The 18221-nt window shown below is 42.6% G+C and overlaps 1 protein-coding gene across 2 annotated transcripts in view; it reads right to left on the bottom strand.

Annotated features, from left to right (window-relative positions):
* The window catches only part of CMYA5 (cardiomyopathy associated 5), a 66755-nt gene that overhangs the window by 26349 nt on the left and 22185 nt on the right, over nucleotides 1-18221 (bottom strand). The window contains exons 5-8 of one of the 2 annotated variants that reach the window (XM_006119181.5): nucleotides 15117-15139; nucleotides 13273-13394; nucleotides 8402-8551; nucleotides 5617-5763 (exon numbers count right to left, since the gene is read on the bottom strand). In XM_006119181.5, coding sequence (XP_006119243.3) covers nucleotides 5617-5763; nucleotides 8402-8551; nucleotides 13273-13394; nucleotides 15117-15139 — 442 coding nt within the window. Of the gene's footprint in view, nucleotides 1-5616; nucleotides 5807-8401; nucleotides 8552-13272; nucleotides 13395-15116; nucleotides 15140-18221 lie in introns of both variants that reach the window. The other variant, XM_075932342.2, reaches the window with a different exon arrangement.

Genomic DNA, 18221 nt, shown 5'->3' with positions numbered 1-18221 from the left:
CTTTCCCTTTATCTTTTTTTGAGAGGGTGATTATCAGGAAAACTGTTTTACATTACCCATCTTGTTATGAAAACAGTAAGAATAACATGCAGTTTATTCTGTCAGTTAAATGGTAGTTCCTTGAAGTAGAAAGTCCCCAGTTTAATGCCCCCAGAAAGAACCCCCAAAGGTCATTATGGAAGTGTATGCTGTTAAAAAAGAACAGGTGACCCAGAGGCAGATGGAGTAGAGGGCTTCTTCATTGCAGATACTTGTTTGGCCTTGGACCCCAAAACCCTTGTCTGAGCAACAAATTAATCAAAAGGTTACTCTTTTATCCAAGTTAGTTTGTAAATATATTTATCCATGACAACTCCCCTTAAAACCTTTTTAGTTATAAGAACACCCATATAATGAATAGTAATAACCACGTGATGCATGTAATTATACCCACCCCTGTTTATTGTTTACAGTAGTTTCAGCTCAAGTGTGCAGTTTTTACATTACAATCTTCCTGAATCAGCAATTTGCTGGGGGGAAGGGGACAGGGTAGAGAGAAACAGTTGTGACCCTGAAAATGTAAGATAATTAATGTCTTTGTTAAGACCTAGACGTAAAGTATCAAATTTAAGCATGAACAAAGACATTAATTATCTTACCCATTACAAAGATAGCTTCCCCAATATCTAATATCATTAGCTCACAGACATTGACCTCTCCCTCCCTCACCCTCTTCTGTTCTGAAATTTGATTTGTCCTTTTCATATGTGTTCATTTTTTTTAATTGCATCCTTTGGTATATATGGTCATGCCAATTTTCTTCCACTATTTGATCTGAGGAAATGGATCTGGCCAACGAAAGCTCATCACCTAATAAACCATCTTGTTAGTCTTTAAAGTGCTACATAGTCCTGTTTTTTGTTTCAGCTAGACCAGACTAACACGGCTACATTTCTATCAGTATGTTACATACAATGGTATTCTTTAGAAGTTACAGTGTTGGTGCAGCTGTGCGCTTATCTATCCAAGCAGCAGGAAGGGAGAAAAGCATGTTTATAAATCAATAGGGACAGTATCTGACCATGCCATACCCCTATCACTATGGCAGAACTTTCCCAGCCCTCTTAATTAATCCTTGCATACCCCAGTGTATATAGTTCAGCATTTCCTTATCAAGTTACTTTAGATAACACCTTGAACACTGATATCACTCATTTCTGTGGTGCTTTAGACCTGTGAAGCAGGACAGGGTATGGTTGTGCCTAGATTACCACAGCTCTGTCCTCAGCAGCCCCTGCATTAGCTGTATAACAAAAATAAATATGATGCTGAAGAACTGAGGAGTAGGTCTGACTTTGCTGCTTTATTTGTGCTAGTGTTACAAAGCAGCTACCAAAATGTAATACCATGTTTCTCCTCTGTATGGCTTAAACTCAAGGACTGTAGTCCTATTGCATATATAGAAAAATGTACATAAAAACACTGATTGCAAGAGATCAAAGGAATATTGTGTTAAATAATGTACTGAATTAGCCCATTGAATTCAAGGTCTTATCTTCTAGGCTGAAAGTGATTTTGTTTACTCACTGGGTTTCTCACTACAAACTTCCCCTTCCTATGCAAAGTACTGGCATTACATGAGCCTACCAAGATTTGTATTTAACAGTTGTAGAATAATACTAATCAGTTCCTAAAATATTAAAAAAGTTTTTAATAGAAATTATATTTACATGAAAAGAAAATGCATATATCAAATATGATGCCTAAAACAAGAGCAGAAACAAGTCTATTTTGAAATTGGATAATGTTGCAGAACTGCAGTCAAATTATACATAATATTTTGCCTTGGGCCACAAGTCATTTGTTAATTATAAAATATATAAGCACATATTGACTCTTTATTTTAGAGAATCTTAAGGTTTGTTGACCTCAAGAGGTAAATAATAATCGAACTGAAGTTGAAATCAATATTTAACGTGAAGAATGACAAATCTGCATACTGACCAAATGTGACCAGGAACCTCTTAAGTGTCAACTGAAGAGGGTCATGGAGAGGGTGCACAGGCATATACATTCTAGTTCACCAAAGAGTGTCACCTGAGATCTCAAATAAAAGCCAATGCCATGAAAGTTATCAAAATCACTGTGCTACCCATGTACAAATGTTTTGTATATACACTGAAAATGATCTTAACATCTGTGTCTATAGACTAGTGACTAACAAAAGTAGTTCTCTCTCAGACAAGAAATGTTTATCTATCTGGCTACTTAATTGTAAATTATACATTGTATTTTTCACCATGGGTCTCCTGGAACCGGTTTTAATTGAATGTTAGTCAAGGACTATGTAAAACTTCAGAAATGCTAACTGCAGGGAGTGTGGGGGAAGAACCCTATCCTATAACAACACAATGAAAGGTTTGCTCGCCTGTACTGGTGGGGAGGGACAAAGAAGACCCCCATCACCCTTCACTGAGGAAATAAAAGGACAGCACCTTTGCTTCATGAAAAGGGGTTTAAACCAGGCTTTGTTAGAAATGCTGGCAAGGAGAACCTTGGGTGAGATAAGTATCTTTAGGTAATAGGCTAACCTGCTAGTTAAGTTCAGCCTCTAGAAAGCATGAGATGATTTTGTTTCATAACTATCCATTTGTTTCCAATATTCTGTGTTATTTGATAACAAACAGTTATCTGTATAGGGAAAACAAAGCTAAGTGCTGCAGTGTTAAGCAATGTGGTGATGCTGAGCTGAATCTTGCAAACTGGGGTGGACTGTTTTTTTTTTGCGGGGGGGGGGGGAGGAAGGGGAGAAACAGCCAGTAATGCTGAAACATGATGTGTCTTCAGTGCAGAAGGGGCTGGACATTTCCGGGAATGCTCAGAGGACCTGAGGGATGGAAAGTGCCTATCACTAACTTGTACAGGGGTAGGAGGGTTGATCCTAGAAGGTGGTGCTTGTGCTTCCAGAAACTGGTGGTTTCAGGGAGCTGATCCATAGCAAGCCCAGACAAGACTGCTTCATGCTAAGGACAGGTGTTGGTACCCTGGGAAGCATCACGTCAAAACAAGAGATCAGTGGACCTGATCCTTAGTTGTTGTAACTCTGTGTAGCTCCATTCATGTCAATGGAGCCAGGCCACCTTCTAGAAGCTGGTGCTTTGTCCCACAATAGACCAGATGTGTTAGGATGTTATAAGGCTCATCTGTTTTCCATGGCTTTCAAGGAGGTGATGTTTGTCACTCTGAGTGTCACTCAAACCTAAAATGTCTGTAGAGCCAGAGGGCAAGGCTGGGGAGGAGGACTGCTCCACCCTTCTGGAAGGGGTGGAGCCTTGGGCAGAAGAAACTCGGGCTAGGCAGCTCTCAGAGCTGCCCAGAGTGCTGCCTGGAGCACACCACACAGCACTCCGGCAACAATTTAAAGGGCCCAGAAGGTATGGGTGGTGACCAGGAGCTCTGGGCCATTTTGTATAGCTGGGCCCTGGGGCAGTTGCCTCCTTGGCCTGCCCACCCTACCCCAAGTTGACTGCATTACAGTACTTGCATGAGAAATACGGGATCCCCACAGTGCAGCCTAGGACTATGGGACTGCTGGGCCCCCTGAACTCTCTCCAGCCTGGGTTCTCTCTCCCAATGCCTTGCTAGTGAGTAGCAACAAACCTCTCCAGGTGCTGCTATCACTCAGCATAACTGCATGGGGAGTCCCACACCCAGCTAGATGACATGAATACTCTCAGAACCACCCATGAATCACACAGAGAAATCCCTCCCAACTCTCAGTACTGTACTTCAGGAATGTACTGTCTGATTTATTAATTGATTCACCATTTCATTAATATACATCAGCCTTTGTAAAACCCCTAAGCAAATTTACCAAACATTTCAGGCAAACTGACTGGTAAAGATTATCAGTTAAACAAGTGTATTGACTATCAAAGATAGATTTTTATGTGGCATTAAGTGATAGACAAAAAATCAGAGAGGTTACCAAAAGGAAAGAAAATATAAGCACAGTGAAAACTCTCAATCCTATTATACTGGGCAACAAATAGATTTTCTCACTCCACTGGATACTGCAGCTACAGGGTGTGGGTGTACTGTCCCATCTAGTGGTACCGAGACCACCAGAGAGAAGTCTGCTCTACAGCCTTAGCTAATAGCTAGTACAGCAGGTGTAGGCCAATACAGCCCATGGGCCGAAACCAGCCCTCTCAGCTGATTAGCAGAATATGCATACTTTGGAGCTGGCAGTGTGTGTTCAGCTGTTCTCCCCCTACTTTGCTTCATGCTGCAGTTGAGCTGCTCCCAGGACCAGGGCTGGATAAAGGCATGGGCGAGCCGGGCAGCTGCCTGGGGCGCCAACCTATAGGGGGTACCTGATGGCAGCTGTAAGAGGCGCATAGCACCCCTTATAGCTGGCATCAGGCGCCGTGTGCCTGGCTCTCGGATCGCAGGCTGCAGCAGCTCCCAGAGGCAACCGTGCAGCAGCCACCTGGGGCGGGGGCCACATTAACCCCCACAGCACCGGACAGCAGCGCCCTTCCCCCCGCGGCCGCAGGGCCCTGCACGGCCAGGCTCGGCCCGCCCCGGGCTGCGCACCAGCAGCGGGAGCCGGGCCGGGCACGTTCGTCCTGCCGCTGCCAGTTCCACGTGCCCTCCCCCATACACAGGGCAGGGGTAGGGCCGCGCATGCGCCCTCCCCCAACCCGAGGCGCAATTAACCTGTCTGCCCGGGGCACCGGAATGACTCGGTCTGGCCCTGCCCAGGACCCTCCTGCTAGTAGTGCAGAGTGAGGGGAGGAAGGTAGGAGGAAGAGAGGCAAGTACTGAAGTCAGGGTGTCCCCCTGCCCTATCTCTGCAGGGCAGGGAGGGGCCGAGATAGGGACACGCAGAGCTGCTCCTGTCTGAAGTATGGAAGGTAAGTGCCTGAGATGAGTGCCTGTCTTAAGAAGCAGTGCACTGTTTCTAAGATTTCTCCAACAGCCAATGCTTGCTCTCTGTCTCTTTCTCTTTCTCTCTCTCACACACACTTCCCACCCCCATATATCCCATCTCTGCGGAGTGGGGAAGGGAGGATACAGAGCAGGACAGCTTTCCCTGTCTTAAAGAGACAGCACATGGCATCTCACAGAAACACACACAAACTCTATGTCATACACACACCCTCCCAGTCTCCATGCTACACCCACCGCCTGTTTCACAAGTCTCTGTCCCTCACACACAGTCCCTCTCTCTCTCTCTAGTCCCCAACCCTATCCTCTTTCTCCTGTGGCCCTACCCCTCGTATGGGCCCAGAGCTGGCTTGTGAAGACTTACCAATATCTGTGGAGTAGAAAATTACTGTCCACTCCTGTCCACTCATTTACCAACCTCCAGAGGTCCCAGGTTAGTTCTGCCCGCAGACAAGTGGGGTCTGTTGGTGTTGCAAGTGAGGGCTCATTCAGGTGAGGGATGCGGATATTTTAAAATCTGTGCATTTTCAAATCTCATGTATTGTAAATTGCTGCCATTTTACACGTAGAGAAACTGTGTGACTTGCCTATTATCTAGTAGATGAATCAGTGAATTACTTCCCTACATATCTAATGGCATTGTTTAGTTAATACTCTAATTATTAAATGACCAAATATACTTACCAGTTTTAAAAATGGATTTGTCAGTTGGTAAGCTACATCCTGTATAGTTCACAGCCATGACCCACACACCATAGTAGCGATCTGGCTCCAGGTCTTCCAAAATGCAGTAACTCTCCTTCACTATAACTCTGTATTCTTCCACCAGGGCTAGTACAAGCACATACATACAGGTCATTAGAGAAATGCACACCTGTTAGAAACAATTTGTATGGTTTAGGGTCTCTTATATTGACCAACATGTAAGCAGCAATTGATCACATTGGGGTTTGTATACAATAGTAGGGATAACGTTTGCCACCAAACTATGGTCAGGAAGGAACTAAATGAGTTCTTCCGTGTAAGAGGATAACGAGGAGATTATTTGGCGTCATCAGGGGGGCTGGAATTAGGGATATCTGGGTGGCTGCTGCACCCCCTGGCTTGAAGTAGTTTCCATCATATACAGGATTTTCAATTTTATTCAATGGCTTTCAGCACCCCTACAATAAAAATTGTTCCAATGCACCAGTGGGCACAATAAAATTGAATCGCCAGTTGGCCTTTTATTGCCCATACGTTTCTGGAGATAGCTTGGCACCTCTTCAGCTAATTAATGTAGAGGTATTCCAGCACTTAAATTGCTTTAACTCTTTACCATTCATTCTCAAAGAAAACAGCAGAAAAGCCAAGTTAAGATATAAAGGGATTACAGAAGGGAAATGTGTTGAGTTCTTTCTCCAAGGCATTGAGTAGGTTGGTTGAGAAAACAGAGGGAATTTTTTTCTGTCAGAAATTTAAACAAAATATGACTTTTTGTTTTTTCCACAGATAATTTAGACCTTTTGGCAACACCACAAACCAATATATTTCTAGTTAAAATGGTGCTGTAGTGCCTCACAGGACTTGTAGTATGGGTGCCTTGTGCTCCCATTCTTCTCTGTGGGTCTCTGGCTGGCTGGACAACATCTCCCAGGACACATCACTTCCTCTGTCTTAGTAAAGGTGTGTATCCTAGGAATCACTGGCTGTGGTGCCTCATGGGAAATGCAGTCCAAGCAGAGAGCCTCGCCTATAAAAGAGAATGGAAGTGTAAAATGCCCAGATTAAAATCCCCATAAGGCACTGTAGCACTGTTTTGGGTTTTTTGGGGGTTTTTTTGAGAGGAGGGGGGGATCTCAGTTTGGCCAAAACAGAAATCTGTTTGGCTGGGTGAGAGCATTTGTTTTTCAATTACATCTTGCAATTTTCTTCTGAAAGTAGAGACAAGGTGGGTGAAGTAATATTTTATATTGGATTAACTTCTGTTCGGGGGCGGGGGGAGAGAGAAGCTTTCAAGCTACACAGAACTCTTCTTCTGAAGTCTGCATAGTGTGAAAGCTTGTCTCTCTCTAACAGAAGAAAAATCCAATAAAAGATATTACTTCACACACCTTATCTCTCTAATATCCTTCAACCAGCATGGCTACAATACCACTCCTGAAAGCAGATATTTTCTTTGGGAGGTTTGTTTAATTGGAAACCCAGTTTTCCATTGAAAAAAGTTCTGATAATCTTTTTGCCTAATCCTCAAGCTGAGCACCTTCAGTTACCATTGAAATCAAGTGCAGAGGAGAGCACTCGATTCTTTGGTGGGACTGGATTCCAAATTTTTAGTACACATCAGCAGTAAACAGTTGTAAATCTTGGCTTCATTTCTGTCTCAGGTAACTAAATCTCTCAGGGTATGTCTACACTACCCCGCTAGTTCGAACTAGCGGGGTAATGTAGGCATACCGCACTTGCAAATGAAGCCCGGGATTTGAATTTCCCGGGATTCATTTGCATAAGCGGGGCTCCGCCATTTTTAAAACCCCGCTCGTTCGAACCCTGTGCCGCGCGGCTACACGGGGCACGAACTAGGTAGTTCGAACTAGGCTTCCTAGTTCGAACTACCGTTACTCCTCATTCCACGAGGAGTAACGGTAGTTCGAACTAGGAAGCCTAGTTCGAACTACCTAGTTCGTGCCCCGTGTAGCCGCGCGGCACAGGGTTCGAACGAGCGGGGTTTTAAAAATGGCGGAGCCCCGCTTATGCAAATGAAGCCCGGGAAATTCAAATCCCGGGCTTCATTTGCAAGTGCAGTATGCCTACATTACCCTCCCAGTTCGAACTAGGAGGGTAGTGTAGACATACCCTCAGAAATTAAGTTAAATCACTGCACATTTTACCAAAAATGGTTAAGCAACATTCAGATACTTAAAATAATTTGTATTACTAGTCTGATCTTTTTAGTGTACAAACTTCTCTACTGCATCCAAATTTACATATTTAAAAAGTAAACTATCTTGTGGCATTTTGAAAAATCTGGACCTGCGTGTTAAACTTGCATTTTTGCTGAGTTTTTCCTGATTTGTTACCACAAAACACATATTTTCAGCTTGGGAACCAACACAGGCCTCTAAGTCCACTATCAGGCACCTGATGTTTGGAAGAGAGCTGTATCTGCAACTCCCATAAACAAAAATAGGCACTACAGGAACTTATCACCTGTGAAAATTAGGAACTTCCATATGGGATTAGGTGCCAAACATTAAGCACACAACTTAAAATGTTTTGGCCAAAATATTTAGCTAATATTCTATTTTAAAAAACTTTAACTCACATCCTCCTCAGTTATCTGTTCTGACTACTGTTAATATTAACTCTTCAGGGTCGTCAGATTGTGCTCTTCCCTTTTATATAGCAATAGGTTAACCACATCTTCTCTTAAGGTCATTTTAGATATAATTTTATTTGAGATACTGAACATGCAGGTTCAGCCACGTACCATTTTGATCTTGGTTTGCTTGAGGTTCCTCCATGCAATACACCTGGAAGCAGTCAATGACGTCCCCTTCACTCACAGTCCAATAGACTGCAATTGATGTGCTTGTTGCAGAGTTTGGTTCTTGAGGTATCAATTTTGGAGTCTGTGGAACTAGAAGACAAACTTTGGTAGTTATTTGTACTGCTATGTGTTGAACTACCCCAACTCCAGCGATGCATATCATGAGGCAATCAAATGGTTTATTTTCCCTAACTAAGACTACTTCAGATGCCAGCCAATTACGGATTAATTATAGTAAAAAATAGATGGACTAATCAGAATAACTGAATAAGGACAACAGTAATACAGTTTTAAGCCAATACATTCATATACATTAGGGAGTGGTGAATCAGTGCTAGGAGTGAAATTCAGTCCATCTGATTCACTACTCCCATATGAGTCCACTGATTTGAATGGGGTTGGCATAGAGGTAGAGACTAACAGAATTTAGCCCAATGTTTGCCAAATAGTAAAGATATCAGAGCTATCCAGCTAGGTGAATATTCAGGCAATACCCAGTTACCAGTCACTAATGGTCCATCTTCTGAGCAGCAGCACTTCACAGGCTTATGGGTATCCAGTTAGTTGTTGCTACACTAGAATCAACAAGCTCTTCCTCACACTGCATGCCATAACCAGCAATGTGTGAGCCACTGGCCTATATCGCCTTTTCCTAACTTCCCTGCAGACACCAGTTTGTGTTAGACTCAGGGATTGGTTCAGTACCCTGAGTCCAAGAAGAGCCAGGCACAAAGCTTCCAATACCTAGAAGGGCTAAATTCAGATTATTGGGCTAGGAAGAGTTACAGCTATCGAGTGGTTTGTCTGGGTCATATGCATATTTGGAGGCCACAGTATCATCCAGCTGGTAGGACCCCCGGATAAAATAATCCTAAACTGAAATATTGAAGAGTAAGAGACTCTTTGGACTCTCACAATTGTTAAACCATTCCCTGGGGATCCAGAGATGTTTTGGATGTGGGAGGCAGAAGCAGAACTTTGCTTGACCTCTACAAGGCTGGCATATTTTGACCCCTAAAAACAGCCGACACTTTGTGATCTGAGGAGAGATGCAGCAAAGTTCTCTCAAATTTGCATAAACCTCAGATAAGCATACTAAAGTTTGACTGCTGATCCAAATGGAACCAACCCTCATGAGATTGATGTTTTCAGGACTGAGTCAATGGAAGACAAAACCATATCTCACCATTAAACAGTCAGATTGCACAGAATAAAAATCCACACTGTTTTTTCCATTTACCCAGTAAATTTCCATAATACGTGGATTCTATAAAGATCCAAGCAGAAAGCTTTTGCTCTTTTCAATTATCTTCAGACTAATGATGATGATAGCCTGTGGCATTAACAAAGTAGATGCTGATGCTAGCTGTTTTCTTGTGATTTATGCAGAGAGTTACAGGAAGATTACGTCTGCCTGTCATTGAAAAATTCTTTGCTAAAAAGAAAACCAGATTTTGGGTTTTATCTAAAAGAGCCTTTCTAACAGTGTTCAGTTTTCAGAGTGGGGTTTAAAGAGTTCTATGGAAACCAGAATTCCCATTTAATGAGAAATTATGCAAGTCTGAAATTCGTTTTTGTTCCAAAATAGAATGAAAACAAAGAATTTCAGAATTTCCCACATAATGAAATTTTTGCTTTTTGTTGTTGTTGTTTCAGGTATATCAAATCATTTAGTCTGTACTAAGCCAAAACATTTCTTTTCAATATTTACTTTATTTTTTATTATATAGAATACATTTTAAACTGAACAAGCCATTTCAAAACAAATTATTGATATGGTCTCTTCAGAAAATGTTGAAATGGAATGTACTGACATTATCAAAATGCTTCAAATTGCATAGCTTATTTTGAGTTAATTTTGAAATAGCTTATTTCAAAATTTGGCACTGGTTACACAGCACTTATTTAGAAATAAATCGCTATTCTGAAATGTCCCTTGCTCCTCATGGAATGAGGTTTACAGGGACATTGGAATAGCGAGCCTGTTATATTTTAAAATAATAGGCACACTCAAAAGACATAGAATAGCTATTCTGGGATAGCGCTGGTATCCCGAAATAGCACTGCAGTGTAGACTTGTCCTATGGCTCACCAGAGGCTAACCCTGACAAACTGTTTCTACCCTGAAGGCTGCTTTTTGACCATCTCTAAGCTACTGTGAGAGAGAAAGTAAGTGCAGAGAATGAGAGGACTTCAAAGATCAAGATCTGAAGAAATTTCATTTCACTGTCAGAGCTCTGACAAAGAAGTAGAAGAAATATGTCCCACTAGCTACAGCACTGGGACCGGCAAGACCCTGGTTCAATTCCCTGATCTGTCACAAGCTTCCTATCAGACACTAGGCAAGTAGTTTAGCCTGCCTGTGGCTCACTTCCCCAACTGTAAAATGGTTACAGTATGTCACTTTTCTACCTCTCACTGAAAGCAGAGCTGAATGAAAAACTGGTTTTTTTTGGACAACTGGCTTAAAAAAATCAGAAAAAAATTAGCTTTGGATCAACCTGCCAGAAAAAATGTTCAGGTGCTTTGAAAAACTTGAATATATTTGGTTTTGTTTTCAACTGAAAGAATGTGGTCAATTCAGTATGAATTTGCTACATATTTCAGACAACCTGAATCTGAAATTTTGTCCAAAAAATTCACCCAATTCTTGTTGCAAAGATAAGTAGATAAAGACTGTGAGACGGTTATAGATAGTATGGTACTGGGCTCCACATGAGTAGCTTAACTAGATTGAATGGAGTGTGCAGAAGAGGAGAGCAACGCAAAAGTGGGAGAAGAGACAGCACGAAAAGGAGGATTAGATAGGAATAGAAAGGGCCTAGACTGCATAGTGAGCTAAGGGAGAGACAGCATTAAAAGGTATGGAAGAAAAGAAATAAAAAGAGGGAAAGATAATCTACCATATGATTATATACAATAATTCCTCATTTAACACATGCCCACTTAACATGTATTCGTGATAGCACCATTTTTTTTTAGGGAACTTTTTTGAATTACACAACCATCCCTGGAATAACATGATTTCCCCAGCCGGCCCATTGCCAATGGCTGCACTGGGCTTCCCCGCCTCCCTGCAAAGCAGCGGAGGGTTTGCCACTCGCCACGCCGTTCCCGCTGACTCCCCCTCGCCGGACGCCTTGCCCCCTCTCTTCTGTCCCCGCTTGCAGGCCTGCGATTGGGTTTCCCCAGCCGGCCTGTCACCAGTGGCTGCACGGGGTTCCCTCGTCTGCCTGCAAAGCAGCGGAGGGTTCGCCATTTGCCACGCCGTTCCCTGGTGACCCCCCCTCACCGGATGCAGTGCGGGTCCGGCAGACCCGTCACATGGGCATACTCCCAACCCAATCCCTGTCCCCTCTCCTCCCTTTCCCTTCCCCAGAGCCAAACACTTCCCCTCCCTGCTGTAACCCAGTCCCCTTTCTCCCCAACCTTATGTCCCGGTCCCAACAGACACCACAGCTTGAAACGCAACCCCCACCTTTTCCATTATTTTCAATGGGAAAATTGACCCCACATAACATGTTTTCACTTAACAATCATTTTCTGAAACATATCTATAGTGTTAAATGAGGAATTACTGTACTGCATTTAGTTACCCAGGAATGTAGAGATACAGTACAGAAGCGCAAGGGAAATAATTATATAGAGGAAAAGGGAAAGGACAGAAACATAGGAGGGGGCTGGGTTATTGGGAACTGGAAATGGAGGATAGAGCTACTCATCCCTAGTTTGTCAGTGCAGATTCAGCCCTGGTTGGATGTGCTGCTTGGTTTTGATTGGACAAAGAGTTTAAAGCAGATCAAAATAGGAAGGGGGAGCTCAGTAATTTTAGGAAGCTAACTTGTTTTTAATCAAAATGTTCGTGGAAAGCAAACACAAAACAAAGGCAAAGCAAAGGTGTTCCATCATTTACCTCCTTGCCATTAGCTGGCAGCCAGAGTGAGCAGGTGGAACTCACCTGGTGGATTAGAAGGGTCAGTTTATAAACCGAGTAATAGCATCAAAGGAAATTTGCTCTAAAGAAATTTTTTTAAGCTACAATGGCATGGGACTGTGTTGGGGTAAGGCACCAGCACTCAGACCATCACTGGATTGCAGAACTATCTTGGCACATTGAAATACATTTGTTTTCTCATGTCTTGAAACAACATTTCAAAAAATGTTTTGAAAAGCTGAGGGGAATGGTTGGCAGGATGCTGGTGGGAGTGAAGAAGCTGAGTGGGTGGCTTGCTGCCAAGAACTACTCTGAGCTCTTAGTTCTCAAAAATCCTAACCCCGAGGATGGATGAAGCTGACATACCAGGGGCCTGCAGACAAAGATGCTTTGTTTATTCCGTTTTGGGTCAGATCTGGATGATTTTCATGGGTAAAATTCACAACTTTTCTCTCCATTCTAGAGGCCTACTTCCCTAGCAAGGAGATGCTTCAAAAGCATACCTGAATGGCTGCTGTATTTGTGGCCTCCATGCAAGAGCACCATGGGTTTTCTCAGCATGGAGAGTGTTACACAAGCCTTCTGCAAATATATGATTTTTCACTCTGGAATCAGCAGGCATTTTAAGGGGAGATTAGAATTTAGAATAAACAAGACATTTCTTGCTTTCTCCTGTGCTACCATTGCCCCTACCCAGCAACAAACCAAACACTTGTGCACAATTAGACTTCATTTCAAATTCAGCTCTGATTGCTAATTATCCAGGCTCACAACGCTAAACTTTTTTTTTTCCAAAGCACATTCTGCTTTTACTTTTCTGCAAATTCCGGGACTTTGCCAAAATGTTTTTTCCCAAGATGCACCCATAGATTCTTACCAGCAACACATTTTAAGGTCTTTTGGTCACTTCTTTCTGAACTGTCTGCATAATGGTCAAAGAGAGAAAATGCACTGGGTATTTTTTCTAATGAGAGAGAACTATCCATTGCAGAAAGTAACCTGTTGGGAAGAAAATATATATCCAAATGAATCCCCGTAGTATTACATAGTTTCCAAAGGTCACAGATGAACAACGTATGACATGCACTGCTCAAAATATTTCCCATGGATTTAAGAGCAACAAGCAAAGTGAAGGCAACTTCCTAATCTTGGTTGTTAAGGAGGGGATGTGGTGTTTAAAATTAATTCAAGGATATCTTAGCAATAAAGATGAACCCAATCTAACTGCACAAATCTGTATACTCATGAGCTGTGGGAAAGTTTAGATATGAAGTTCACAGCAAGACTCTCAAGAATAGGGGAGGGGACTAAACTTCTTTACTCTGTCCCTTTAAGTATATTTAAAGGCTAATGAAAATTACATGCATCTACAGGAAGCTGACTTCAGAGACATAATGTAAAGCAGCTGGTAAGGAGGAGAAAAAAAAAGGAAAAATGGATTGGACTTAATTAGCCCTTATTTGCTGGGTTCATTATAAAAAACAGCATATTTTTAACTTGAAGGCAAAAAGCAGCTCCAAGGAAATAAAAAAAATCTTTCTATAAAGCAGTCAAGCAATCTCATTTGTTTTTAAACTGAAGTTGTTCTTTGTCCATAGTTTTAACAAGACACATATAATAAAATTCACATGCACATTATATTAACCCCTTTCTTAATCCTTTTTAGTAAATCCATAACAATCAATTAAAATAACCAATTTCATGCACAAAAATAATATGTAAGCTAATGCTAGTAAATAACATTCAACAAAAACCCTTGAAAATGATTTTTACACAGTCTACTATTCAATAATCTACAATATACATGTAATTGGACAGATTGTCACATATTGGTATGTAATTTTAATGTACATCACATAACTTAATAGCACAAACCCCATGAATAATGAGAAATGTGAAATTATGTTTGGAGCATCTCCTTATTATATATAAACATTTACAATTTGATAGTTCTTTTGTACTATTTTGTAGTATTTCCCTACATTGGCCACATATGATTTTCCTAGGCACCAATTCATCTGACCACTTTAAGCACATGCATACCGTTAAGTGCATGGCTAAGTACCACTGACTTGTGTATTGGCAAATCATATGGGATGCAGATCAGTATATAACTCCCATTTAAGTCAATAAGGGTATGTCTACACTTGCCCCCTAGTTCGAACTAGGGAGGCTAATGAGGTCAACCGAAATTGCAAATGAAGCGCGGGATTTAAACATAAATTCAAATCAGTTCAAATTCAAACTTCACTAGAATTGTGACCATTTATACTAACTCTGAATATATCCCAATAGTTCTACCCTCATAAATGACATGTTGGGTGAATTTCATTATGATTTCCTCTCATATGGAAATTACACAAGTAAAATATGAACATTTCAAAACAGGATATTTAAGGCAAAAATCAAAGCATCATCAGAATGCTCTTTATGTAATTTCAAAAAGCAGCTATATAAGAACACTCCAAGTGATTTGACATTTTAAAAAGCTGTATTTATTATTTTTAAAATTATGTATTGCACAACACATGCAAAATCCTTCAAAAGCTGTCAGCTACAGTAACAAACATAAGATTTCTTCCCAGACTATTATTTGTCATGTTTATAAAAGTAGATATTTATACCGGAAGCATGCTTTCAAAAGAGCTAGAAAATATTACACAAAGCAGTCAAACATGCTAATCCTTAGACTACCATGCACTTAAGCCACATTTCATATACCTTTTATTTATTTCTTTTGATAACTAACAGAGAAAGAAGAAAATAAATGTATTAATAATAAAAAATAGAAGTCAAGTTAATATTAAAGCAAGTGAGGGTATGTCTACACTGCAGATTTTTTTTTCTGAATAACAGCCATTTTTCAAAAAAACTTCACTTACGTCCACACTGCAATAGCGTTCTTTTGAAAAAAAATCAAAAGAACAGAGGGGTTTTTCTGACATTGGTAAACCTCTTTCAATGAGGAAGAAGCCTTTTTTCCAAAAGAGCTCTTTCGGAAAAAGGCATGAGTGAACAGGGAAGAGGGAATTCTTTCGAAAGAAGAGGAAAGAGGAAAAACCACTCCGTCCGTAGTAATCACAGCTTAAATGTGAGACAGGGTCCATTCAGTGTGAACGCTATCTTTCAAAAAAGCAGATCGCTTTTCCGATGCACTTTTGCTGTGTAGATGCTCTCTTTCGGAAGAAGTTTTTTTTGGAAGATCTCTTCCGGGAAAGCTTGTTCTGAAAGAAGCCTGCAGTCTAGATGTAGACTGTTTTAAAGACTGATTCCACTCTTTTATGTTGATTTATATTATAGCACCACTTTATGGACTTCACTGGAAATTTTCCCATATGCAACAACAGAGAGTTTGTGTCTTTAAGGCCATGAATACCTAAGCACACGCTTAGCTTTAAGCAAGTGATTGGTCAATATTCAATACTCGTGCCTAACTTGAAGCACAAGTCTTGATTAAATTGCTGAAACAAATCATAAATTACATTTACAGCAGGAGTTATAATTTCAACATGAAAACATTAGGGTTGAAATTCCAAGACCAAAACTGCCTCCGTATCTGTTGATTCTTAGAAGCTCCACAACCTTTGAACCAGCTGAGCTGCGGATATGCTTGTGTCATGGGAATCCTCAGCTGTCTGTAGCAGCACAAAGATGACACCACATGGATCAAATCTAATTCTCTATTCTTTACAGACGATCCCAGCATTGCCAGCCTCAAGAAATAAAATATCATGAATTAAAGGCCTCCTCATTAAGAAAACGGCCTCCAAAATCACGTTTTTTGTTAAATAAAAAGACAACAGTGTGGAGGCCTTTTTTTCTGTTTTTGTCTCACCTCCACCTCTGCCCATCCCCTTACTAGCAATTTAGTAATTACTTCTGTCTCCTCCACCTCATCAGTTCAGCCCTCAACCATCACTAGTTGAACCCCCCCAAGTGGACTCCTGCAGCTCCCAACCCCTCAGCTTCCCCACTCCTTGTTTCAGCCTTCCCACCCCTCCCTCCTTAATCCTACCCCATGACTTTCCTTCTTCATGAACTCTTGCAGGTCTGGAGGGACTGCAACAGGGTCCCTTCTCCTCCACTGGCCAGGGGAGTAGTCCTTGAGACTGTTCCCAGGAGGAGGGTGGGCAATCATCCTGAGCTACTGTGCTCTTTGGGTATGTCTATATGTAAACCACTTGCTTACAGGGTGTGGTTCATTGTCCCATGTAGTGGCACTTCAACCACTTAGCAGAGAGAAAAAATGAGTTTGCCCTACAGCCATGGTCACTAATCCATCAATCGCAATCAACTGGTTTGATCGGGGGGGCTCGACCAGTTAATCACAAGATGTTTGGGCCCCTCATTCCCCCTGCCCCAAGAAGCAGCCCCCACTGACACTACCTCCAGTGACAATGGAGGTAGCGCTGGCTTCCTTGCGCGGGGGGGGGGGGAATGAGAGTGGAAGTCCCGCAACTGCATGCCACATTCAGTGTTTCAGGAAGTTTTCAGGCTGCTGCCCCCAGCCCCAAACAGCCAGTGCATTTCCTGAGACGCTGGGTCTGTCGCATGCTGGTGACTTCCATCCCCTGCTGCCTTCCTGCACGGGGGGGAGGAGGGAGTAGGAGTCCCAGGACCGCACTAGCTCCAACTGCTCAGGAAGTGCGCAGCTGCCATGAGGAGCAGTGGAGCAGGACGTACATGCTTCCTGAGTAGTTGGATCTGGTGCAGTCCCAGGACTCCTACTCTCCCATCTATGCAGGAAGGCAGCAGGGGAAAGGAAGACACCAGCACACAACAAACCCGGCTGTTCAGGAAACACATCAGCTGTTTGGGGATGGAGAAGCAGCTCATGTGCTTCCTGAGACCCGGACCTGGTGCACAGTTACAGGATCCCCAGGGACTGGCCCCAGATGTCCCTGTCCCTGTCCCCTCCCCTGGTCAGACCCCCCCCCCATGAGTACTCTGCCCCAGCCTCCACAGCACCCTGCCCTCTGCCCCCTGCCCCAGTAGACACCAGCACCCTGCCCCAGCACCCTGTCTCCGGCCCCAGCATTCATCAGCATCCTGTCCCCTGCCCCAGCACCCACCAGTACCCTGTTCCCTGCCCCCACCAGCACATTACTGAGGCTTGGGGGGTTTTGGAGGGGTTGTTTTTTTGCCTCTCTCTTGTGTGGCTCTGACTGATTTTTCTGTGGGTCAGTGACCCCGAATCAAAACAGGTTCCCCGCCTCTCTCATAAATAAAGACAATGCTGAAACCTTTTGTGTTTGACATAATATTTTATTTAAAAATGACGCCTGGCCAACAAGCCCCCAATTGGCGCCAAACCCCCATCTAGCCACAGCATCATAACACTCCAGCACCTCCCCAGACTCCAAATCTGAGCCTATCATACAATGTAACCCCCTGTCCTGAGCCTCTCACATCCCCAAACTCCTGCAGCCCCAAATCCTCAGTCTTCTGCCACAACACTCCTGCACCATCTACACACCACAAATCTGTGTCCTGAACCCATCATACTCCCAACCTCCCTGCCCTCACCCCTTTTAATGACCACGTGTAATAAGGGCCCCATTTTTGCATCTGACCTGAGAGACGGCATAACTAGTGGCACATGCCCCCAGATATTGAGTCAGTATTGATACAGAGGAGGAAATGCCACTCAGTAAGCCACTGACAATTCCTTACAGCGGCTGTGCATTTCTATGGGCATAGATTATGGCCAATTAATTCCTGTATCTGACCCCCAAGCCATTCAGAGACTGTGAATAATGGAGAATTTACCACAACCCTTTGTAATCTGTTCGGCTATGGCTACACTGTAGCCTTCTTCCAGAAAAG

The sequence above is a fragment of the Pelodiscus sinensis genome, chromosome 6 (assembly GCF_052426305.1).
Source record: "Pelodiscus sinensis isolate ZL-2025 chromosome 6, ASM5242630v1, whole genome shotgun sequence".
In the NCBI taxonomy this organism is placed as follows: domain Eukaryota; kingdom Metazoa; phylum Chordata; order Testudines; family Trionychidae; genus Pelodiscus; species Pelodiscus sinensis.
The sequence above is the reverse complement of the archived record's forward strand: the minus strand, read 5'-3'. Positions and strand labels throughout refer to the sequence as shown.